The sequence below is a fragment of the Callorhinchus milii genome, unplaced genomic scaffold (genome assembly GCF_018977255.1).
Source record: "Callorhinchus milii isolate IMCB2004 unplaced genomic scaffold, IMCB_Cmil_1.0 Scaffold1, whole genome shotgun sequence".
Lineage (NCBI taxonomy): Eukaryota > Metazoa > Chordata > Chondrichthyes > Chimaeriformes > Callorhinchidae > Callorhinchus > Callorhinchus milii.
In genome coordinates, this window is record NW_024704742.1 from 136241245 (window position 1) to 136266812 (window position 25568).

Here is a 25568-nt window from a genome sequence, read left to right on the forward strand (position 1 = left end):
AACAAACAGAAAAAAAAATTCAAAAAAAACCCCTTTTGGGTTTTTTTTTGTGAAACAAAAGCCGTTTGGGGTTTCTGTAGTAAATGTACTCAAGAGATGTTAAGCCATAATGCAGTGGGTCCCGACAAGCCACCCTTCCCAGAAAAAACATTAGCAACACACACACGCACACAGAAGATAAAAATAGTCTCTTGGTTGCCCGCAGTTTATTTGTTCAGTTGTGTTTGGGTTTTTTGAAGGGCCTCCTCTCACTCCAGCAGAGTTCTGATTCAGAAGAGGCATTTGAGGGGCCGGGAGCGATCAGCTCTTCTTCGACCCACGTGGCTCCGTGCGACATCTCTGTGTTCGTAGGCTGCTGGCTAGCTCGCAGGTGTGCAAGGAGATCCTGCAGGGTTTGTCCTATTAGTTCCAGGGGGCCGCGGAGAGAGTCAATGGAGCCGCAGATGCTCTCCACGTGATCGTTCATGTCCTGGCGTAGCCCATAGATCCCCTCTTGCATCCTATGGAAACCATCAATCAACATTGCATTGTGGCACTCCGCCATTTTATATAGAGTATCTTCAGGGACCCAAGTCAAAGGCCGGCGTCTACTTGTCCCGTTACCTGAATCCGCCCCCGGAGAATCTGGATGAATGATCTCCTGGGGTTCATCATACTCATCATCTTCATCTTCATCTTCGTCTTCTTCAATGGTCACAAGGTTCGATGACGCCATGGTATCTGCGAGAAAAACAGGCGAAGGGGGAGTCTCAGCAAAAATCTACTACCCAGGAGGACAAGCACATTCACACGAAAGGATTCAAAGACGGGAAACACAAGCTAAGAGGGCCATGGCTCAGCTCATCTCAAAGGAACGACACCCCATCCCCACAGCGATGACCTAAAGATACAGATACAACGGAGGTCACTTTCCTTCCCTAAATCTAATCCTGGCAAAATACCTCCCTCTATTCTACAGGAAAAATTGGTCAAGTTGCTGGAAATTAATATAATTCAGGGTTTGTTGGGTTATTAGATGTATTGAAGGAATCTTTTGGAAAATTGGACTTATGCCTATAACAGCAACCATGTTACCTTTATAACTCAGTTTAGATTTCATTCTCACTTTGTTGGGCAGATGCCATTAAGACCTCCAGTCTGTATGATGCACCTCCTTTTATCATAAAGAAGAGCATCCCTAAACTGCATCTTGCCCTGAATTCAGACACTCCTCTCCTAACCCTTTCAAACCTGCTCACTTTCATCCTATCCCTTCCCCAATGTAACCTTCATGATACCCCATATATGCCGTATGTATCCTTCACGATATGCCAGGGCAACCTTATTGCCATTATGTCCATCCTTTCTAAAGGTATGGAAGTTGGGATCCACTCTCAAACGATCCAAAAGCGTGGGGCTAGTCCATGGCTTAGCCACAGTGATCTTCTTTCCAGTGGGACGAATCCTCTGTAACTCGGCTCTTTGGTGATTGCTTTCCATGCCATTCAACATCTGCGTCTCCTTTGATATGGTATGGCACTGCGTATCTGTAAACTTCTTGAGGTCTTCAATGCACACTCTATGCCTATAGTGGATGGGTCTACCTGGTTTCCTTTTTCACCAGCTGTAGGTTCCCCAAACTCTCTCCCAATCTGTTACTTCTCCACATCGATGCCTTGCTCCATTCATGTAATACGTTCTTCGGCTGATGATTCCATTGTACGTTCATCAATTTTTTCCTTGGCACAGAACCTCCATTCTTCCCAGTGTAGTGACTGAATCGCTTTGCTTTGATCGCATCTGTGCCCTTTGATGGGGTAAACAGGTTATTTACTTCAGATGTGGTAATGTCTCTTACCTCCCACCTATAATGGTTCTATTCTTCAGCATCTATCAACACTCTACTTCCTCTGTTAAATTGGTATAGCTCCTCCATTCAGTTAGGTCTATTTCATACCAAGTTCATATTTTACTAACAATTTTTCTATAAATTACATAATAATCCTTTACTACACCTCACACATGCAAAACCAGACGAGTTATCCAACAACAACAAATTACATCTGTATATTGCCTTTCACACCAGGAGAATGTCCCAAGGTGCGGGACAGTTAGGGATTCAAAATAAGTAATGCTTGTTTTATTTCTCTCCAACTTTTCTTGTTTTTCCCCTTTAAATTGATTCTATAATAGATAATGCTCCTCTGAACTTTCTTCATTTGGTCCTAAATTCCAAGTTTTCCACGCTATAGCCAGTGGTGGTCAACCCATTGTCCCCAGGCTCAAAGTGGGCTATGGGTGTCAAGAAATAGCCCTCCAAACATTCACACTAGTCCAGGTAAGTTTATGCTAAATCATTATTTGGCTTCCAGGCGCTACTGTGGAAACACTACTTCATTGAGCGAGTAGTAAACTCATAGAATAGGCCCCCTGGGGAGACAGTGGAAGCAGAAAATGTCATTTGTTTCAAGAACAAATTAGATAGATTTCTGCGAGAAAAAAATCTCAGGATACAGTCGGGCAACTGACAGGATCGTGGAAAGCGAAATAGACGGACCTTGGTCTTCTTTCGCCTAGCAAATCCTTATGTACTGATTAGTGATATTTTATGGTGTGGCCATATATCAAGAAATATTTATTTGGGTGGTGACCATATCTGTGGGGAGTGTAGGGAGGTGCTACTGTTTTCTCCTGTCTGAGCAGTTCCACCTTGTGTTGATGCAGATGATTGATTGAGTGGGGATACCCACATCTTCTTGGTGGCATTTGCCAGATGTTCCTGTGCCACAAACTAGGTGAGATGAAACTGAAGCGCTGATAATGTTAAAGTCCGATAATGTTGTTGTACAAGGGAGTCACAAGAAATGGAAGTCGAGAGGAATTTTCTCAGCTGTTTGGAACTATTCCATGTAAGGGGTATTCCACCTAACAGCAATCTCCTCCCAATTTTTTGACAGCCATTGAATCTCTGACAATCACCCATTAATTCAAAGCTGACCACCACCGCCACCTTTCAATCAATGCAGATTGGGAAGGCATGAAAAGGACCACCTTAGCACCACATTCAATTGCTGCGATTTGGTTTTGATGAAGTTTATTCAGTGTGGAAGCAATTGGTAGCCATCAGTTTCAGGATTAGATCAACATTTCTGGATATGTAAGAGAATTTTTTTGTTAGTAATCTGCACTTAAGTCAGAAAAATAATTCAGTGCACTATACTTACAAGTAATTGTGGACTTAAATAAAACAAAATATGTATTTTGTCAAACAGGGGCTGAAGATGAAATTCAATATTTATTAGCTAGTAAAAGTCAATAATCTGTAGAAACTAAAAGTGCACACACTATCGCTATAATATTGTATGTACAATTGTCTAATGGTTCCATGTTCTTAGCATTGATGGGTGAAATGTTTGTGGTGTGCAGTAGAGTCTTGTTGTCTCCTGGTCCACTAGAGACACTCACACTGCACTGGCTATTATTCGAGCAGATCAAGCGTAACTTGCAAGTAGTGTAAAGCTGTCCTTTATTCAATGCTCAAGAGTAATTTCTATTTGCTTACAATAGCCTGCATAACAAAATTCCACATGTTCTTAGCCCTAATACCATTGACTTGATATTTAAGATCATCCAGAATTTTGGAGATTTCTTCAATTGTGTCTTTATCTAAAATCCATTTTCTTCTGTTCTTCATTTTCTCTTTCTCATTGTCTCCCTCTTGTTTCCTCTCTCTCTCTAGAGAGGGAGAGGGGAGGGGGAGAGAGAGAGAGAGAGAGAGAGAGAGAGAGAGAGAAATGGGAGGGAAAACAGGAAAGATAGAAAACAAGAGAGCAAGAGAGAAAACAAAAGAGGGAAAATGAGAAAACAGAAGAGAAAACGAGAGAGCGAGAGAAAACGAGAGGGAGAGAGAGAGATCTTAAAAAGAATCACCTACCAACTTAATGAATTTAAGAATTCTCCCAAATTCTGATTAATCGTAAATTTTAATACTAAGGTCTCAAGGCTGAGATGATCAGAATTTTGGATGCTCCAGTGAGTGAACATGTGGACAATCAGCATTACAATTTCTGGGCTGAGAGAGTTTCCCAGCCAAGCCTGCTGACAGATCCAGGGAAGAAAACAAACCGGGAAGAGTGAATGGATACAGAAGGCAGCAATGGCCAAAAAGATGGAGAGGATTCTTGGGAGAGGGTATGGTGAAAAGGAATTAAATGTTCACTAAGACCCAATGAAACAGGCTAGGAGAGCTCGATGACCCTCCCCCCCACCTCCGCAGGCTAGTGAGCAACAAAACCAAAACATTTAACACAACAGTATGGTACAACAATAAGAAAATAATGATTAAAAATAGCAATCTTGTGGTCAAGCAAGTTAACTGCCATATGAACTAAATGGCAGATCACATCAGGACATGATGAAATGATGACGCAGTTCAGCCATTCTCATCCAGACCTCAATAAAATGAATGAATGTGAATAACTGGATTTGATTTGAATCCAGTTGAAAACTCTTGTTATAACCAACTGTCATTTTCAAGTGTATATAGATTCAACTGGTAGTGCTGCATTGTCAGAGGTGTCGTCCTTCTGGTAAGAAGTTTAAACCAAGGTTTTGTTCGCCTGTTCAGATGGACATCAATGATCCCACACACTACTGGAAAGGAAGAGGAGGTTTTCTTGGTGTCCTGGCCACCACTCTTAATCAGTACTTCATGCCCGCTGTGAGTTCTTGCTGCGCACAAAATATCTACTGACCACAAAATGTCTGCTATATTCGCTCACAAAAAGTTACTTACTAGTTTTGACGAAAATTGTTTTAACTCAGTTTTTAATGTTGATATGAGGCTCCATAAAAATGCAAGTTCCTTCCTCCAAGCGCCTAACTCAGGATTATTACGGATATGAGCAAGTCACGTCAGGCATGGCAAAACTCTGCATGAAACATAATCTATTTGTGCAACAGAGCTCAGTGTTGGTAGTGTTGTATAAAATGCACAGAAAAGTATATATCTAGACTTTGAAATCTAATAATAATAATCCTTGCATTTGATAGAGCACATTTTATTATGTCTTCAAGACGTCTCAATGTGCTTCACAGGATTGAACTGTAAAGTGAATTGACTGTGTATTTTGTGGCAACCAATTGTGCGCAGCAATAAAGTTCAAAAAAAGAGATTCGCAGCGAATTGCTGTCATGTGTAGTGACTTGTATTTGTAGGTCCCCGCAGCAAAATCCCACACGATCTACAAGGCAAATGCTAGCAGTCAAGTTGATGATAACCCTAAGAATAATCCTTGCATTTGATACAGCGCATCTACTGACAACAGTAAGCCACTCTTGTCCTAGCATTGTTTAACTTTCTTTACACATTTGCTTTCTAAAACTTTTGCGACATAACCCACTTGTCGACACACCACTCATGCTGCATTGAAGGGAACAAAAGCTGAACATGTGAGATAAATGGCAGCTGCAGTCACAAAAGACTTATATCATATAAAACACTCAACAACCCATCTACCTGTTGTTCTGTTCATCAAAAGGCTTGCAAAGAGCTTGTGGAACATGCTATCCACCTAATGAGGGCTCAAACCTGTACTTTTGAACATTAATGATCAACTAGTGAGCTGAAGGAATGGAATATCAGAATTAAGTTGATTCCTTGTGGAAGTCTCGCTTCCCGATCCAGGCAGATAGTCTAACGCACTGCTGATGTCAGACCTGCCAGTCTTGGGCAGGGCAGACCCGTCCCTCGAGAAATGGATTCTTATCACTCTAGGGGCAACCTCCATCTAATAATCCACGGAATTAGGTGAGCAGAGTGCTTCCCTCCGGGGAGAGAACGCACATTCAATTTGAGTCACGGAAATTTCCATGTGTATGTAGCATACATGGAACGCTCAGTCTGACTTAGATACTCTTGAGCCTGGTGATGGGTTTCCACATCAGACATTAACATCATGCTGCTGCTCAAAAAAGGTAATACTATTGAAAAGAGTTTCTCCCAGTGCCCAGGCCCACAACAATAAATGACGATAAAGTGGGCATTCATTGTGGGACTTTACTAGTGCATGCTTGCCTCCCATTAGAGACACTACACTTGACAAAAGTATTACTTATAAAGCTCTCAAATATTTTGTCAAAACAAAGACAATAAAAATATAATTTCTTTCTTTTTTGCTACAGCCACTTTGTAAAAATTACATGAAGAACAAGACTATTTGAGCATTTTTTGAGATGGAGTATCATTTTCCTATTTCGCATCCATGTCAAAATAATTTAATTTTCCATTTGATATAGCACTTTACCACATCTCAAAGTGCTTCACAGAATATACTGCAAAGTTAATTGACTGTATAATTAATAATAATAATATTAGATGGGCGAAACGCAATAGTCAATGGCATAGCAGTGTCCCACAAAAAGTCGTGGATTGAGTGACTAAATTATTATAATTTTATTTATTTATTTTAAAAAATGGATTATTACTCTCAGAAAAGCGATCAGCCAATCGACCAAAAAACGGGTTCCCACTTACTGCTAGGTGAACAGAGGCATGTGGAGTAGGATACTTGCCCACTCCCAGAGTGAGGGAGGCGAGAGGATAAAGGACAACACTGAGCTAACCAGGTTCTTGGGTGAACGTGACAATCAGGTCAGAGTAGCCAACAGTGGGAGTTTTTCTCCTCATTGTTGCCTCCAAAGACAGAATGAAGATCCACCTTGAGAGCTGTAATTAGTGAACAATAATAATTTTCTATTTTCCTGTCCCATTTAAAGTATCTCCTTTGTGCCTTCTGCTGAAAGCAGCTATAGGAGTAAAATAGGTCATCAAAAAAATCCCATTATTTTTTAAGACATTTTCAGGCACCGAATAATGTGCAATATTGGAAGATTTGATATGAAGATTCAACAGCTTATAGGAACATAGAATGAATGACCAACTCTTGTTTCTATTAATCATGGCTGATCTGAACCTCAAATATCTTTAAATATATTTATTTATAAATTATATAATTGTTTATAAATATTTTTAAATACATATAAATATGAAAATGTTTTATTTAATACAAATATTTTTAAATAAAAAAAGTAAAGCTTTTAACTGATCTGTATATCAATGATTTTTCTTACATTTGAGTGTAGTTTGGCTTAATACAACCTACTGCCTCCTTGTCTATTATGTGTTTGGCATTTACCAGACAATAAAAAAAAGTAAACAACCGACTTTGAGTCACCCGCAGCTGAACACTTGCCACTGACACTTCGTTCACTGACATTTCAACCTAAATAGCTTCCACTATTATTCCATAGGTAGTGTAATTATTAATAATAATAATCCTTGCATTATCACTTCGTTGAGACGTCTCAAAGCGTTTCACAGAATATACTGCAAAGTGAATTAAATGAGTATTTTATGGGCGCAATTAGGTTAGGGGTAAACAGTAAAAATGCTGTGTAGACATGAATTGCATCTCATGACTGTGTATCTAAGGTGTGACAACATGAAGTTATTCTGCTCAGTAATTTTAAACTGGAAGGGTATGACTGCTCTCCTCTGTCAGTGCCACTCACAGCTCAAACGGAAACCCAAGTTTAGGAAAAAAAAGGCATTGAAGGGCATCAAGTGCTTAGTAAGCAATTACAATGGAAGAGAAATTACAGAGCTAGTTAAGTATTTCAGTGAAATGTTTCCTTAAGATCTCAAAATCTACAGCCATTTAACCTGTGCCTGTGAGGACTCTGAAAGATAATTGAGGACAGCTTCCTTACTGCGATGGTAGTTTGCCGGCTGCGCTGGAAAGCCATTCTGCTGTGCTGCTTGCTGAGGGCCGGTAGCAATCTGTATTAGTCCTTCGGTGTGGTTCACAGGTAACATGCTGCTGGGCTGACCTGGGGAGGTGGGACAAGCACAGTGCATTAGGAATGCTAGGATAACTCATTCCTAAGTTACTGAATTACTTAAAAATGTTTAAACTAAAATACACAGATTCAAATCAAACTGTGAAACTCAGAAGACAAATGTGTGAATACAGGAAATTACACCGGGGCTGCAACAAGCAAGATAAAGATTCCCTGAAATAGGCTGTAATATTACAGCAAATATAAGTGATTATTGTTCATTAAATATGCACCTGAGCTGATTAACAGATGAAGTTCAATGGAGATAATTGGTACTGAATGAAGAAGTGAAAACAGAAGGTACATGCACTTCATGAATGGGATATAAACTACCAAGGGGAACCTGAAAGAGATCTAAGGTTGTTCACTCATTTCTCTCTCTATGTTGAAATCCTGTGATGTAGTAACAAGGCAAACAGGATGTCAGTCAGTACTGCCAAATTAATTTACATGCCTAGAGTCACACACAAGTTGTGCAGTGCTCTTGTTAGGCTGCACTTGGGAGCTTTGCATAAAATACTTTCTAACTAACCTCCCTCTTAATTCTTCTTTGCCCCTCATTTCGGAGGGAACCAATAGTAATAACACTACATAGCCTCTCATACCCTTCTATAGAAATGCCTTAAGAGAACTCCTAATTCGAGGCTTATTCTATCTAGAGGGGCCTTGAGTAACCATAATCATAAAGTAACAATAATCGGTTGTATTATTCCTAAATATTATCCTAAACGTAGATCAAGAAGGAGTGGAGTTCCTGAAACTCAATTCCTTATTGGCCTAAATACGCAGTTGATCAAATTATGTGGTAAACTTGTTTATATTTTTATTCTATGCAGTTTTAGCTGGTTATACCAGCAGTTCCCCAATGCACATTCTTGGTTCCTCAAGCAATGGTTTTCTCCAAGCTGTGGTTATACATTCCAGAATTAGGTAAGCGTGGTGCAACCCTCCAGGGAGACAGTGGATTCCAGACACAAGGAAATGACTATGACAGGTGGAATGTAAATGCGGAACTCAGTCTGGTCTGTATATGTCTGGTCTGCATGTCAGACAACTGGCTAACCAAAAAAGTGCAGTCAACATCAGGGTCACGATATCAATTGCAAGTATTAATACTTGCCATTTGATATAGTGAATTATTACACTGAAACATCTTAAGCGTTTCAGTTTGTGGTAATTGGTTTTGTACAAACACTGCGCAAACCATGTGTAAATGCAAGTGTGCATTGTTTGGTGTGCACACATGTGCAAGGAGGGAATTAAAAATGGTTTTAGGGATTTAATTAACATTCAGACATGCTCCTTAAAAGTGTTCGCTCAGATTCTACTTTGGGTTACTGCAGACCTTGCAGTCATGTGTACAAGCTTAATCATAGTCCCTTCATGCTTTCCACTGGATATCAAGCCTACGATTCTCATCCCTGAATTTCTTTTTCTCTGTAATATTCTTCTCACTTCCCCCTTCATCACCCCCCCCAGCAATGCTCATCTAAATTCAAAATTGTATCCTCAATATCTGTGGAGTCCTGTAGCTCAGTGGTTAGAGCACTTGCTTTGCAAGTGAGATACCTGAGTTCAATTCCAGGCAGAGGGCGAAACCTTGGGCAAGTTTCCTTACTCCACACAGAGCCTAATAATAATCCCTCCAAAAAAACAAAACAATAATAAATTGGTCATTTTCAATCTACGACTGTTTGTGGGACATTGCTGTGTGCAATTGGCTGCCGCGTTCGCCCACAAATATACAGTCAATTCACTTTACAGTATGTTCTGTGAAGCCCTTTGGAACGTCCTCCCGACGTGAAAAGCGCTATATCAAATGCAAGGATTATTATTATTATTATTTAGTGGAAATAAACAATTCCTGCTTCTATTCTATCAGGTCTACTTCTGCCTGGTTGAGGCCATACTTAGGTCTCAATCACCAACCTGTTTTACTCCCAAGTAACTGTCAACGGTTTGGGTTGGTTGGCATCAATTGGCAACAATTAGCACAACCCACTTGAGAAATGTTGCCTCATGTTAAATCTACTGTTGAGAATTAAAACTCATCAACTCTGGTAACACACAGTTACAAGACAGAATCTCCCAGGTAAGGCCTCTAGAACTTGCTACACCTTCGACTGCGCATTCAGTCACCCTCCTACCCTTACCCTCCCTGCCCTCCTGATCCCAATCCCCTGCTCGGGTCCAAATCCCTGACCTCCCATTACCTTGAGTCGCCCTCCCGATGTGAAAGGCGCTATACAAATGTAATTTGTTGCTGTTACCAGAAGTGCTGTGTTTTAACTGCAATATCAACACTGTAGTAGTTAAGTTATGCAAAGAAATTCGATGTTTCCTAGATTTTCTGCAGGTACAAGCTGGAGGTTAAAACTGAGCGAGCAATCACTTACTGGTGGTGGCAACGGGAAGGCTGGGGAAATTGGGGATGCTGAGGCTGCTGGTATCTGGTGTTAGCATGGCCGGTCCACTGTAGGTTTCTGCTACCGGCCTGGCGCTAGGCGGATGCTGGATTGTCTGCAACGAGTGTCCTTCAGTGCTCAACAGAGATTGCTGTCCCTCAACTTGTACATATTCATTTGCAAATTCATCTTTTACTAAAAGAAAAGGACGGGAGATGCCACAATTAAAAATTGGAAACAACTATGTTCATAATGTGGTATACGATACCGATACGAAATTGAGGGAATCATGTTGACACTGCTTAATACCAAAGTGGATGCATTTGTGTGTGTGGGGGGGCAGGGAAAACGGACATGGCAACGCAGAATGACGTAAAGAGTTTGGCAGAGTGGGCAGGTAGGTGGCAAATGCAATTCCATGTCGATAAACAAAACAGTGCATTTCGGTAGAACAAATGAGGAAAGAAAATGAAATGAATCACAAATAAGACTTTAAATGGATTAGAGCAACCTTGTTGTGCAGATAAGCAAATATACAGGCCAATAAAGATGCAAGCACAGGTATATAATGTAACGTGATGAAAGTAATCCTTGGTTTTGTATCCAGAAGATAATACTAAACATGTACAAAACCTTAAGATAGCCTCCAGCTATAATATTATGTATAGTTTTCACCACTTAGTTATCGGAAGGTTACAAAAGTACCCTTTCTTTGAAGGGGTTACCTGACAGTGGCTTTTAAGATTATGACAAGCTAAACGATAGAGGTTTCTTTCCTTCACAAGCTGCAGACTATCCAGAAATCTCTAGCTCATTTTCTTTTCCACACAAGATCCGCGAGCCGAGCCTATCTATGTCCAGTTCCACTGGCATCTCACTTCCAGTTGGTTCAAGTTAAAAATCCTAACCTTTAAACCTCTGAATGTCTTTCCCCAACCTACCCCTGTGACATCCTCAAAACCAGTAGCTACTTCCTCTCAGTATCACCCCCACCCAACCGTTAGTGGCTTTCAGTGTATGTATCCCCCACCCTCTTGAACTCCATTCCAGAAAATTTCAATTCACCCCTTCACTTGCCTCCTAAATTCTGCACTTCCAGATATCCTCCCCCCCACCCCACCTCCCACCCCGAACTTGGTGTCAACCATAAGATTATCCAGCACCTGGAGTCAGCTGAGCGGAAGCAAGGTGGGGAATAAACAGTCAAAGAGTTAGGGGGGGTGCCAGGGTGTAACAAGAATTTGTAGACGAGTATGAGGTTTTAATATTAAAAAGTATGGAGAATGAGCAAGAGTGGCATTAGACTAGATTGGATGGAGAAAAGTGCTGGTTCAATTTGATAGGATGAATGGCCTCTTTCTGTGCTGAAATATTGAATGGTTTTAGACCACAGCAATGAGGAAATCAAACTACAGAAAGATTAGCATTAGTTGCTTCTATTTTCTTCCACAGGCAGACATGAAAGTTAACACAGGCCTCTTCAACACTGCACCCAAATTAATTAACGCACTGTATATAAGGTTTCCCAGCTCTCAATTCACTCAATTTAATTTAAACAATTCCAGAATACGTATTGTATTCCAAAATACAATACATAGTCAATACATATTCATTCACGTCAGTCACCATATAAGTTGTCACAAAATCTATTCAGCAATCCCCAAAGAGATTGATTGACTGTTTACCTGAACTCTGCAGCGTCAATCCTGAAAGATCTTCATTGAAAAAAGAAAAATCAAATATTAAAATCAATTTTCTTCATCCAAATATTGTAATGTCAAATGCTGCTGTTAAAGCTCCACTTTTTAGGAACAAGTATTAAGTGAGTAACTGAATTTGACTTACATTTGATAAATATTAGCAGCAACAATCACAGAGATTAATAGTAATATCACAATTACTTACAATTTTACTCCTAAAAGGTTTCTGTCAAACTACAGACAGACTGGAAGTAAAGAGCAGAATAGCACACAAATACCACATTAATACAAAATAATTTTCAGAGCTTGGGCGAAACTCACAAATATTTTGTAAGCAAAAGCCCTACAACTACTGTATTTATTGTGAAAATAATAATGGGAATAATAATACTTGAATTTGCTATCGTACCTTGTTGAGAGGTCTCAAAAATTAAAAATCAGTTAAAACCAGACTTTTGTGTTCCTTACACACGAAACACCAAAGCAGCTTACGATATAACAATCTTGTTAATATGCCTGTTGTACTGTCAGGGACCAGAAAGCAATTAAACTGCAATTAGCAGGCTACTTATTCATCAGAGAAGTCAATTAACGTGACATAAATTTGAATACTGGTTACATGAAAACGAGAGTACAAGTCACAGTTTCTTATTACATACAACCCAGCTATGCTAATATTCTGCTTTTATTAATGCACTACATTCTGTGGATCTAATCAGCGTTAACTCACTTGTATATGATTCTGAATCTGCTTCAAAGATTTACAATTCTGTGAATGAGCTCTATAACCCAATAAGGAAGAACAGAAAATTGTTCAAAATCCAATATCAAGATTATTACATTGGCCATTCTATTGAACAAATCCATTCCATCATTACGAGTTTGCTGTTACAATTTAAAAGGTTCATTTGTGCTACATGTCACAGTAATTTATTGACCTCATCTTTTTTAAATTTCTGGATTCAGATTAATAATTAAAAATGTCTAAAATAGAGAGGAAAGTGATCTGAATCCATCTTGTTTGGCAGGCGTCAAACATGGCTGTCTTTGCTAGTTATTGGGCACAATTAAATTCATTCAGCGAGAGGCATTTCAATTCATTAATACACTCTTAATGAATAATTAGTTTGATATATTTTATAAATGTAAATAATGTACCATGTAAAGATAGTGTAGATGCATTCAAAAGGAAGCTAGACCTTAACATAAATGAAGGCTCGTGTAGAGTATAAACACTGACTGGTTGGGCCGATTAACCCGTTTCCAAGCTATACATTCTTTGTAAATCTTAGTAAATGTTTATTCCAGTGACTTAACCTGTTCAATTCCCATTGCAAATGTAAAGCTAGTGAAGGAGCACCATTGTGCCCAGCTTTTGTTTTAGAAAGGAGAGAAATCAGCCAGTTCTAGCAACTGATCACTTGCAACTGACCCACCTCTTCCCACTGAATAGCTCCCTGCTCTTTCCTCATAATCCTTTGTGTTGTGCTTCTTCCAATACACAAACAAATTAGTTTATAGACTTTGTGAGACTGATTTGGAAATCCAGACGATATTCCCGAGAAAGAACATCTAACACTCCTCTCCTCTAAAAATAAATGCACATTTTCAATCATTTATAACTCATGATATTTTGTCACATGAAAATGAACAAAAACCAATGTGATAATGTGATAAAAAGTAGTAGTTTGTTCATAGGGACTCACAAAGTTTGTTCCAGCAATGGGGAACCACCACTATGTAGCAAAACACCACAGCCAACTCTGATGCTGACCTACACCTGGATAGGATATCCCAGTGTTAAACTTGCCACGTTTTCAATCCCAATATCTAGTGGTAGCAGACGGCTGTTTTCACAGAAGTAAAGAACATCTTACCGATGCCAGGGGAAACCACACGCTCGTAGTGATAAGGGTTCACGCAAACACTGTCACATTTCAGGTCAAACGCATACTGACAATATTTTACATGTTTAAGTTCATTTTTATGAAGGTCAGGCCATCTCCAGAGCCGAGCGTAAATCACGTGTGGGAAACCTTTACGACCAGCAACCTGGAGGAAAATAAAGAGGACATCAATGTAGGTGAGCAGTGGACAGAAGCCACAGGGGCCCTTTAACAGCAGCAATGTACAACAACAACTTGCATTTATACAGCGCCCTTCACACCGCACGGCCCCTCGGAGCGCTTAATGTAGTTATTAATACTGGGGGCCCGGTTAGTTTTGATGAACAAAGCGGTTATGTAGTTAGACTCATTTACAACAAAGCCTTGAAAGAACGAACTGACATTTTTACGGCGTCACATCACGTTCAAAAGTCTCACAAAGAGATTTAAATGCCAAGGTCAAGTTTCGTTCACCACTTGGATAGTTTTAACATGGGTGTCCGATGTTAGGAGGATTGATTAAATATATCTAATTTGCATTAATGCCAAACATCTACAGATTATGTCGCTGGGAACACTCAGCAGGTCAGACAGCATCTATGGAGAAAGGAAAGCAAGTCAATGCTTTGGATCCATGACCCTTCGTCAGAACACGAAAGGGTCGTGGACCCAAAACGTTGACCGACTTTCCTCTCTCCGTAGATGCTGCCTGACCTGCTGAGTGTTCCCAGCGACTTCTGTTTTTATTTCAGATTTCCAGCATTTGCAGTATTTTGTATTTTGTATCAATTTGTCACTGTTCAGCAAAGAAAAAATTACTGTCAGATTGATTACCCATCATCGTAGGCAAACAGCAGCCATTTTATTTGCAGTAAATCTCAGAAAAGAGCGAGGAGATGAATGACCTTCTGTATGAAATATTTTGCAATCAAAATACCATCTGAACCTTGGACTTTAGCTTAAAGTCTCATATGCAGGATAGTGAGACATTAATACAAATGTAATCTTTTTGTGGACATCTGTCACACTGGTACAACAATAAAATTACATTTGTAAAGCGCTTTTCATGTCGGGAGGACGTCTCAGGGCGCTGAACAGACAGAATTACGGACCCGAGCTGGGGGTCAGGGTGGGGGAGGGTGGAGGGCAGGGGAGGAAACAGCGAGATCGAAAGCACGGTCGAAGTGAAGGGTCTTGAAGGTGGCGAGGGAGGGGGCGAGATGGAGGACTGTGGGATGGCGTTCAAGAGGGCGGGTGCAGAGTGGCAGAAGGCCTGCCCGCCAATAGTGGAGCAAGCCAGGCGGGGGACATGAAGCAGGCCAGAGCCCACTGAGCAGAGGGAGCGAACGGAGTGGTAGGGGGTTAGGAGTTCGGACAGGTAGGGGGGAGCAAGTCTGTAGAGGGCTTTGAAGGTGAGGACCAGGATCTTGGAACTGTATCCTCTGTGTAATGGGAAGCCAGTGGATTTGGGCAAGGATGGGGGTGATAGGGTCCCGCAGATGTGGGGTAGAAAGAATAGTTGAGGGTCAAACAAGACCCCAAGGTTCCGGACTGGCTTAGCAAGGTGGGGTGTGCAACCATGGATGGTGATACTCTCAGCGTCTGAGGTGAGGAGGCACTGACGGGAACCAATAGGAGAGCCTCGGTCTTGTTGACGTTCAACTGAAGAAAATTAGCTCTCATCCAGGACTTGATGCCTGACAGACATTCTGTCAGCACAGCAGTGGTCCTGGAGTTAAGGGTGGAGGCAGAGAGGTACAGTTGGGTGTCATCCGCATACATGTGGAGTTGACCCCATGTCTATGGATGATGTCACCAAGAGGGAGCATACAGATACTGAAGAGGAGGGGACCAAGGACAGAGCCCTGTGGAACGCCGTACGAGACGGTCCGGGGGTTAAAGGAGAAGCCGTTTGAGGAGATGAAGTGCAGGTGGTGTGAGAGGTACCAATCAAGGCAAGGACAGCGCTATGGAGGTTGAGGTGAGAGGAAGTGGATGAGGATAGAGTGGTCAACGGTGTCGAAAGCAGCAGAGAGGTCAAGGAGGACGAGGAGGCAGAGGGAGCCCTGGTCGCAGATGGACAGAATGTCATTTGTCACTTTAACCAGAGCGGTTGCTGTGCTGTGGGCGGCACGGAAACCCGATTGGAGGGGTTCGAGAAAGGAGCGGCGGGAGAGGAAGGAGCAAAGCTGAGAAGCGACAACTGGTTCCATGACCTTGGAGAGGAAAGGGAGGTTGGAGATGGGGCAGTAGCTAGGGAGTAAAGAATGGTCCAGGGAGGTTTTTTAAGGATTGGAGTGATGACAGCGGTTTTTAATGGGGTGGGAAAAGTACCAAAGGACAGGGAGAGGTCGACGATATCAGTGAGTAGAGGCTCAAGGAGGTGGAGCTGGGAGGTGAGGAGAGGGGTCGGGATGGGGTCGAGGGAGCAGGTGATGGGTTTCATACGGGTTATGGCGGTGATGAGAGAGGAGGGAGACAGGTTCAAAGATGCGGAGGGAGGCATGGGTGGTGGTCGGGGTGGGAGGAGGAGATGGGGACGGGATAGCAGATGCAGTGGCAGAGGCAGCTGAGCGAATTCCCTCAACTTTGGATTCAAGGAAGTCCAGCATCGCCTCGCAGTTGTCATTTGAGGTGAGGATGAGTAAGGCGTGAGAGGGTGGGTGGAGGAGCCGGTTCATTATAATAATAATAATCCTTGCATTTTCGTTATGGAGAAGAGGAGCCTGGGGTTGTCCTTAGACTCCAAAATTGTCTCGGGTGTAGAAGGAGTAGAAGATACAGACTGCTTTGAGATGTTTGGAGGATGCATTAAAGGGAGATGGTGTAGGCAGCATCGAGAGCTAAGCAGATATGTATTCTAATGGTAAATTGGGTTGGTAGAGTATGTGAGATGGCGAGTGAAGACTTTTGAAAATAAACAAACAAGAATCAGACATTGAACCAAGGTACGGTCGACTTTTGTCACCAACAAAAACAACAGTCATTCTCATTTACAATATATCCTGTGAAGTACTTTGGGACACCTTACTGACATGAACGATGCCATAACAAAGATAAAGATTAATAATATTATATTAAAAATCCTATGGTACTAAGAAAAGAGAAGGTAGTTTCTCCCAATGTCCTGATCAGCAAGGGTACAGTCAATTGCGCACAGCAGTTTCCCACAAATAGTTGAGGATTCAGTGACCAATTTTTTATTATTAGATATAATTTGTATTATATATTATTAGACATACCAAATGCAAAGATTAATACCACAAATGGATTCCAAATTTTCAACAACAACTTGCATTTATATAGCTTCCCTCACGCAGGGCAGGGTACCACTGCACTCCCCTGACACTAAAAGACAAATCAATATTTTTGTGTAAAATTATTGTAAAAAATGCTGGTGAAGCTAAATACTGAGTTAGACAATCAACATATTGTCAGGCCTGATATCATGAACCCAAAACTGTAAGGCACTTGATTCTCAACCACTATTCATCTTCAAATAGAATCAAAAAGGCACCACATCAAAGAGACTTGCACTGATGAAGAAATATGCTTTCAATAAAACTACAAATTAAAAACAGATACAGAACTTTTAACTGAATGTAAGGCATTAATTCAGTCTTGGCTTCTGAAGCCCAAATTCCTCACAATCTTAGCATTTCAAATGATAACATATTTTATCTTCTTCTACAGCTGACAATTGACCCTTTTAAAAAAAATTGGGTCATTCAATCCAGGACTGTTTGTGGGACACCGCTGTGCGCAATTGGCTGCAGCATTTTGCCAACAAATACACAGACAATCCACTTTACAGTAAATTCTGTGAAGCGCTTTGAGACGGCTCAACAATGTGATAGGGCACTACATCAAACGCAGGGATTATTATTATTATATTGTCATTCAGAATTCTATGTTCCTTTATTCAATTTGGAGAATACAGCACTGATTCAGAAGATAGGGAAGAAACTGTAAGTGTTAGGGCAGTCCCTGGAGTGGAGGAAAATTTGATTCAGCTGCTCAAGATTATGAAGGGAATCAACAAAATAATGAAAATAATAAGAGGGGTCTCCTTAGAGCTCAATTGACTCCAAGGTGGTAAGGGAATGTCAGATTCGAGCCAACCTTCTGGTGTGGTCTCGGTGGTCCAGTTTCTAAGTCAGATGAGTCAGAGTACTCGAGGGCACTGCAAATGGCAGTCCTGACTAATCGGTAGGACTTGAAAGGGCAGATCAGTCCCTGGAGGTGGGAAATCCTTCCACTAAGCTTCCATTAACCTTGCAAGCCCAAGACCTAATGGGTAGGGTAGTCATAGCTGGACAAGCATTGGGAAAGCTTGCCAGACAGTGCTCTCAATAGCATGCTATGTAGTTTTGGCTGATTCGACTCCAGCAACACACTCTGGGGTCACCAAGCCTTGGCTCTCTCCAACCTGCACTTAATACTTTCCGGAATTAAGTAAGCAGGAAGTATCCCTCCAGCGAGAGAGTGTGGGAGAGTCCATTCCAACAATCTATCTCTGGGATTTCCATGTGTAGGCAGGATGCATCCAATTCTCAGTTTGGATTGCATACTCTTATGAAAGGTGATGAGTTTCCACATGTGTCAGAGACCTTACCCTCCCCCAAAAATTAACTTGATAAGATGTGGGAAAATGGGAGACGATAATGAGTAGCGCCACCAAATTATTTGTGGTGGTACTGGTTCGGTGGAGCAAATCGACTTTCTCCAATTTCTTAAATTATTATGGAAACAACAACTTACTATTTATATTAAACCTTCTTGAAGGGTGCTATATAAATACATAGCACCCGTCAAGCAGATTCAAGATTCAAATAAACATTTATAATAATGAATAAACATGTGTGAGCTGTTGATTAAAACATGTTTTTCTATCCTGATCTCTCAATATATTTTTTCACCACCCTCTTTCTAACCTACTTTAGCAAATTCCTGAACTTCTCCCAGTCCTTCCTTCCAGTTTTTTATCCAAATTCTTAAATTCCTACTTTTTCCTCCTTTTCATAAATTTGGGGGTCTGCAAATTCTCCTCATATTGGACATTTTTGAAAACACATGGATCTGACTGCCTATTTCTTGCATTACTACTCGATTGAATTAAAAATGCCAAGAAGCACATTTGAAAAAGTAATATAAAGAGTAATAAATTAATAAAACCTCAAACCTGTGTATGTCGGATGTCAAATGACCAACGAGTGGTGATTTTCCTGGTCTGGGAGGGTGGGAGTCCTATTTGCTCCAAAGTGACATGCTCGACAACAGAATGTTGATGAATGTCAACACTGTGTGACAGTCTCTATGAGTACTACAGGGTACTCCTTGTGACAGACCAGCCAGTCTGATTGTCGGCAGGAGTTTAAGTGGCAAACTAGTCACTGGGGACCTCTCCTGTTAGCTCTGCAACCCAAAGCCCTAAGTATAGTCCAAACTGGCTAAGCATCAGGGAGCTTGTCCAGACAGTGACACGCTATACGGTTAACAGAAGTACCGCAACTCACACTTCTGATAACTTGGTGGTCTCCAACTTGTGCCTAATACCTTAAAGAATTAGGTAAGCAGGTGGTATCACTCCAGCGAGAGAGAGAGAGCGCACACAGGGAAACTTCCATTCAGTCTGTTTGGATACTCTTAAGCACGGCGGCTGATACGAGGCTGAACAAAGGAAATAACAGATTTGTTCATATACACATGGAGTTTCCTGAGCAGTTCACGTACAAAACATGAACTCGTACTTTTATAGCCCCTTTTAATGTCAAAATGTCTCAAAGTACTTCATAGTAATTAATGTCTGTTTATGGAAGTGACTCAATAGTATAAGCACAGCAAGAACGCACAAAAAAGGTACAAGGAGCATGATCTATTTATCAGGATTGCTGGCCAGAAAACGAGGAGAAACTCACTTCTCTTCCAAAATTGTCATGGGATTTTTAAACATTCATCTGACAAGCACACAGATGGGGACCTTAGTTTAACATCTCACCTGAAAGATGACACCTCAAATGATGCAGTGCTCCCAAGTTGTCAGCCAAGACTGTCAGCTCAAGCCCCAACACGGTCAAGAATGCACATCTATCAAATCACTAGGAATGTTAGCTGTTGAGATAACCCCACTGTTGGGGTTATCAGATGGCTGAACTATTTAATCTGTCAACAAATTATTTTCTCAGCAAATCCTTCTCTCAATGCTTACCTGGAGTCTGCCGTCTAGTGTTCTCTGGATTGTGACACACTTGCTGGGATGGGCTCCGTTAGTTGTTATAGCAGTTATCAACGAGTCAAGCTCATCTTTCTTTTCCTTCAGCTTTTTCACCAGGCTTTCAATTGCCCTTTTCGCAAATGTCTCGCTCTCCCCGCCTTGCCGATGGCACATCAAACTGTGCACGATGCTCAAGCAGGCATCATTGCTGGTCGGGGTGTTGGTGATGGACATGTTGCTGACCTCAAGCGGCTTCTCTCCCCTCAGAAAAATGTAGCGTGGAGAGTTCCAATCTGTTCCCCCTCAGCAATAAATGTGCCAAAGCTCAATGCTTCGGGTTCCAGTCTCAGGCAGATCCACAGCACAAGCAGACGATCCAGCTAGGGTGCAGTATTCCTCGAAGCGACCTTTATAAGCAAACAGGAGACAGAAAATATAAATTGCAACCATTAAACTCATTCAAACATCCTTCAGAATCATATAAATTCTACTATTTATTTACAATGAGTCACAGGAACCCTTCATAATCTCTCTCTCTCTTTTATAGAAGCATGAAGTTACAGAACAGAAAGTTAACAGTTTTTGTGCAAATATTTTCTCTTAACTTCCAAGTTAGTTCTTGTTAATTTAATTTCTAAGGGCCATCTTTCTATAAAGCACTCTTTGTAAAGAAACATTTCCCGTTGTCCGTCCTAAATCCACAATCCTGAATATGTAGCCACTTGTTCACCTTATATCTTATTTGAAAATACTGTTCAGGGTTTACTCTTATGTGTACTATACTCCAAGTAAGTCCTGACAAGAGTTTCAGCAGGTCATGTGTGGAGTGCCCCCACACTCTGGAACTCCATCCCATGGACCCTTCGCCTCGCTTCCTCCCTTGCCTCCTTCAAGGCCGGTCTCAAGACCCTTCTCTTCGATCGTGCTTTCGGTCGCTCTCCTATCTCTCTGCCTTCCCTCACCCCTACACCATCCCTCCCCCATGTTCGGGCCCCGACACCTGACTGTTCAGCGCTTTGGGATGTCCTCCCGACGTAAAAGGCGCTCTATAAATGTAATTTTGTTGTTGTTGTCACCAGTGCGGGGCATTTGATCACAACTGATTTGACAATGTAGACCTACATTCTTGCCACATTTAATCTCATATCATTTAGATATGATTAGCAACAAGTCACCTAACACCTCTAATAAGCTTTTCTCAACCCGCTCCCTCGCAAGTTCTATCTTCGGTTTATTTCCAACCTTGTATTTTTCGGTACTGAACATCATCTGTCAGTGATCAGCCCAAGTGCATACCCTGTCGATCTCTCCTTATAATATCTTAGTTGGCTCCTCAGTGTCTAGTTCCCCCTCTCCCAGCATGACATAAGCTATGAATTTAACTACCTTCAAGCAAATCTGCAAAACTAGGTCTATGTATAGCAGGAACCAGAGGGGCCCCAACATGAACCCCAGAGGCAGTCTATTCAAAACCTCCACCACATTTCAACATAGCTCACTTTACGACTATTCTGTTTCCTTTCCTTAAGACAGTTGTTATTCCCATGTCCAGATCTCAGCCTGGAGCCTAAATGACAGTTTTTAAAGGAATCTCCTTTTTTTTTTGTTGCTTTTTTCTTAATTTATTTTCAACACACAAAAGGGCTGGTAGGACATGGAATGCTGTACAAAAACAGTTGTCAATCAGAATCGAAAAGGAATTTATACTTTTGAAGAAAGTGGAAATTTCCCCATCACAGGAATGAAATGCGCACTCTCCCTGGAGGGACACATTATGGGTACCAAATAGTTGGTATTAGACTTAGATGCATACCCTTAGAGTGTATACTGAAATACTGCCGGAGTTCAACCCGCAAAAACTGCATAACTTGCTGTACTGAGCTGTCTGGCAAGCTTCCAGCTGATTGTCAAGCTACGACCACCTTAAAATGTTAACTTCAGTGGAAGTATTACTTTTTAGAAGGATTGTCGATGCATTTTTAACCATACTTGGGATAGGGGGAGAATAGGTTTTCTGGAAGGCCGAGGTTCATGCAGGTTAAAGGAACTTCAGAACCCTTGTGAGATTATTATTAATAATATTTATAATATTTAATAATCATAATAATCATTTAATATAAATGCAAGGGTTTATAAGTAGTATAAGTAGTACACAAGTAAGAATCCAGACTGACAACCGGGTTCCTACTTACTGCGTGTGGAATAAGGAAACTTGCCTCATGTTTCGCACTGCCCGGGAATCAAACCCAGGTGATATCTCCAAGTCTGCACTAAGGCCCAACTACTGAGCATTAAATAGACTTAGCAAATGCAAAAAATGCAACATTCCTAAGGTGGTTTAAGTTTGGCTGATAACTATTAAATGCATGTGTCCCAGCTTGAAAATCTCTCCACCAGAGATGGAGAAGGAAAAGTATCTGTGCGTGATTATTGATTGAAGGTTTCCAGTCAATGAGGAGGTGCTGTCAAACAAACTAGATCAAATGCTGGGCTGCATCTTAAGGAACTGGCTGAAAGTTGAAAGAGATTATTCTAACTTTGCAGAGATCAGTGGCGAGGTCACATAGTGCCATGTTTGAGTACTAAATCTTCAAAAGGACAAGCAGTGGTTGGAGTTCAGAGAAGAGTATCAAGGATGATTATGGCAAGCTGAGTTATCATTGGAAAAGGGTACTGAGGTGGAAAGAATCTATGTTTTTCAACCTACAAAGAGGCAGGATATTGAATTAGACAATGAGATCAGACCAGAGTGCACAATTGGGATTAAATTAAGAGACTCAATTGGGAATAAATAGAAACATCTTCTTCACTTGAACAGATTCCCAATGCTAGCAATTGATGCATTAACTCCTTCAAAAATCTGAATAAATAGTTGCTTTGAACATTGTAGGAATAGATGTAGACTGAGATTGACAAATACAGATTAGATCACCATGTGATTGACACAATGTGTTGTTGGGGTCAGGAAAATGTGGGCTGATGGGATGTTTGTGGAGATGAAGAAACTTGGCCTGAATATAAAGCTTTTGCTTTAGTAACGGGAAACTTTCAAATGAAGCTCGGAATTCTTTTTAAAAAGTAGGGTATTACAGTTCATAATAAGAGCAAGTGTGGTCTGTTGAACAAACAAGTTTGGTGAGATAAAAGGCCTTTTCTGATTTCTTACTTCCTCAAGCACAATAAAGATTACCAAGCAACATAATTCCCCACAGACTTTCTTGCTCTTCCAACGTCCTTGGGGTAAAGGCACCACCAGCTGAGCACTTGGCCAGGAACGGGAGAAAATTGCAGGTTCAAACCTCTAGAGGTACTTGATCTTAAAGGGGCATCAAATGAGGCACATTTGGCATCTTGGCCTGATGCTCAAGTGAGAGGCAACAGCGAGTTCACACATGGACTATAGTGGAGATAAGATTTTGCAAATTGCCTGCAAACACTCTGCCAAATTTCACGGATGAATAATTGTGACTTAGGGAGATCACATCAGTGCAACCTTCCTCCACTAGAAGGAAAAAGATGTCTTCCAATAAAGGGAAGTTAATTTTGGAAGAAAAAAAAATCATGCTGGCAGCTAACTGACGACTCAGATCCCAAATGGCAAGCTCTGAAGAACTAACTTTCTAATTTAAACATGTTTTAAAATATTTTGAAAAACGTATCCAAAGAAAATGCATTGCATTGAAAGTAGACTCTCTCTTAATTATGGCTCAACTTTAAATGAACCTCCTGTTATTTAAAAGACTCCCAATCGTCAAAGTCCACTCTTTCATTCTATTTCTCAGTCAGAGGGATGGCCAGTTGATGGCTACAAACCGAATGCTACCTCGAAGAGTCCCCAACAACAACAAAATGACATTTGTAAAGCGCCTTTCACGTCGGGAGGAGGTTCCAAGGTGCTGGACAGACAGAGTTACGGACCTGAGCTGGGGGAGGATGGAGGGCAGGGGGGGAAGCAGGAGTCGATGAGGAGGGTCTTGAAGGTGGCGAGGGGCAGAGGGATTACAGGATGGAGTTCCAAAGGTAGGAACAAAGTGTCAGAAAGCCCACCCGCCGATTGTGGGGCGAGCAAGACAGGGGACATAAAGCAAGCCGGAGCCCGCTGAGCGGAGGAAGAGAACAGGGTTAGGAGGTCGGAGAGGTAGGGGGGAGCAAGACCATGGAGGACTTTGAAGGCGAGGACCAGGATCTGGAACTGTATCCTCTGTGTGATGGGAAGCCAGTAGAGTTGGACAAGGATGGGGGTGATAGGGTTGTGCTGCCTGGTGCAGGAGAGGACACAGGCTGCAGAGTTCTGGATGATCTGCAGCCTGTGGAGGGAGGAGTTGTGGAGGCCGACAAGCAGTGAGTTTGCATAGTCGAGCATCAATGTAATGAAAGCTTGTATGAGGGTTTCAGCGTCCTGCGGTGTGAGACAGTGTCAGAGCCGGGCAACATTGTGGAGCTGGGGAAAGTCAGAGCGGGTTATGGCACAGATGTGGGGTAGAAAGGATAGTTGAGGGTCAAACAAGACCGCAAGGCTCTGGCTTAGCAAGATGGATGGTGATGCTGTCAGCGCCTGAGGTGAGGAGGCGCTGACAGGAGCCAATCAGGAGAGCCTCGGTCTTGTTGACGTTCAACTGAAGGAAATTAGCTCTCATCCAGGACTTGATGTCTGACAGATATTCTGTCAGCACAGCAGTGGTGCTGGAGTCAAGGGTGGAGGCAGAGAGGTAGAGTTGGGTATCATCCACATACCATAATAATAATAGTTGACCCCATGCCTGCAGATGATGCACCAAGAGGGAGCATATAGGTACTGAAGAGGAGGGGACCAAGGACAGAGCCCTGAGGAACGCCGCACAAGACGGTCCAGGGGCTAGAGGAGAAGCCGTTTTGAGGAGATGAAGTGCAGGCGCCGTGAGAGGTATGATCTGAACCAATCAAGGATAACGCGATGGAGGTTGAGGCGAGGGGAGATGCGGTGGATGAGGATAGAGTGGTCGACAGTGTCGAAAGCAGCAGAGAGGTCAAGGAGAATGCATAGGCGGAGGGAGCCCTGGTCACAGATGGACAGAATGTCATTTGTCATCTGAACTCTGGGCGTCCTCCCGTAATGACCTATCCTCCTCGGTCGCCCTTCTCCAGGACTCCCTCTCCTCCACTCTCAATTCCCTTGCTCCCCTCTCTTCCCCAACTGTCTCCTCCTCACGCAAATCACCTTGATAAACCAGCCAGCTCCATTCCCTTAAAGCTCAGGCGGGTTCTGCTGAGCGCACCTGGCTTAAATCAAACCTAACTGTCCATCAGCAGATTTGGCTGGACCATGTCAAATCCTACAGCTCCGCCCTCGCCTCTGCTAAATCGTCATTTTTCCAAGACAAACTTGGAGGCCAAGGACAACCCAAGGCTCCCTCTCCATCACGAACCGACCATCCTCTCACACCTCACCCACCCTCACCTCAAATGCCAACTGCAAGGCGACGCTGGACTTCCTCAAATTCAAAGT

At 42.0% G+C, this 25568-nt stretch overlaps 1 protein-coding gene across 1 annotated transcript in view; it reads right to left on the bottom strand.

Annotated features, from left to right (window-relative positions):
- The window catches only part of LOC103187334 (mothers against decapentaplegic homolog 4), a 42289-nt gene that overhangs the window by 11476 nt on the left and 5245 nt on the right, over positions 1-25568 (bottom strand). The window contains exons 2-6 of the mRNA XM_007906780.2: positions 20078-20490; positions 13861-14035; positions 11969-11998; positions 10275-10478; positions 7750-7869 (exon numbers count right to left, since the gene is read on the bottom strand). Coding sequence (XP_007904971.1) covers positions 7750-7869; positions 10275-10478; positions 11969-11998; positions 13861-14035; positions 20078-20317 — 769 coding nt within the window. The 5' untranslated portion in view covers positions 20318-20490. The remainder of the gene's footprint in view (positions 1-7749; positions 7870-10274; positions 10479-11968; positions 11999-13860; positions 14036-20077; positions 20491-25568) is intronic.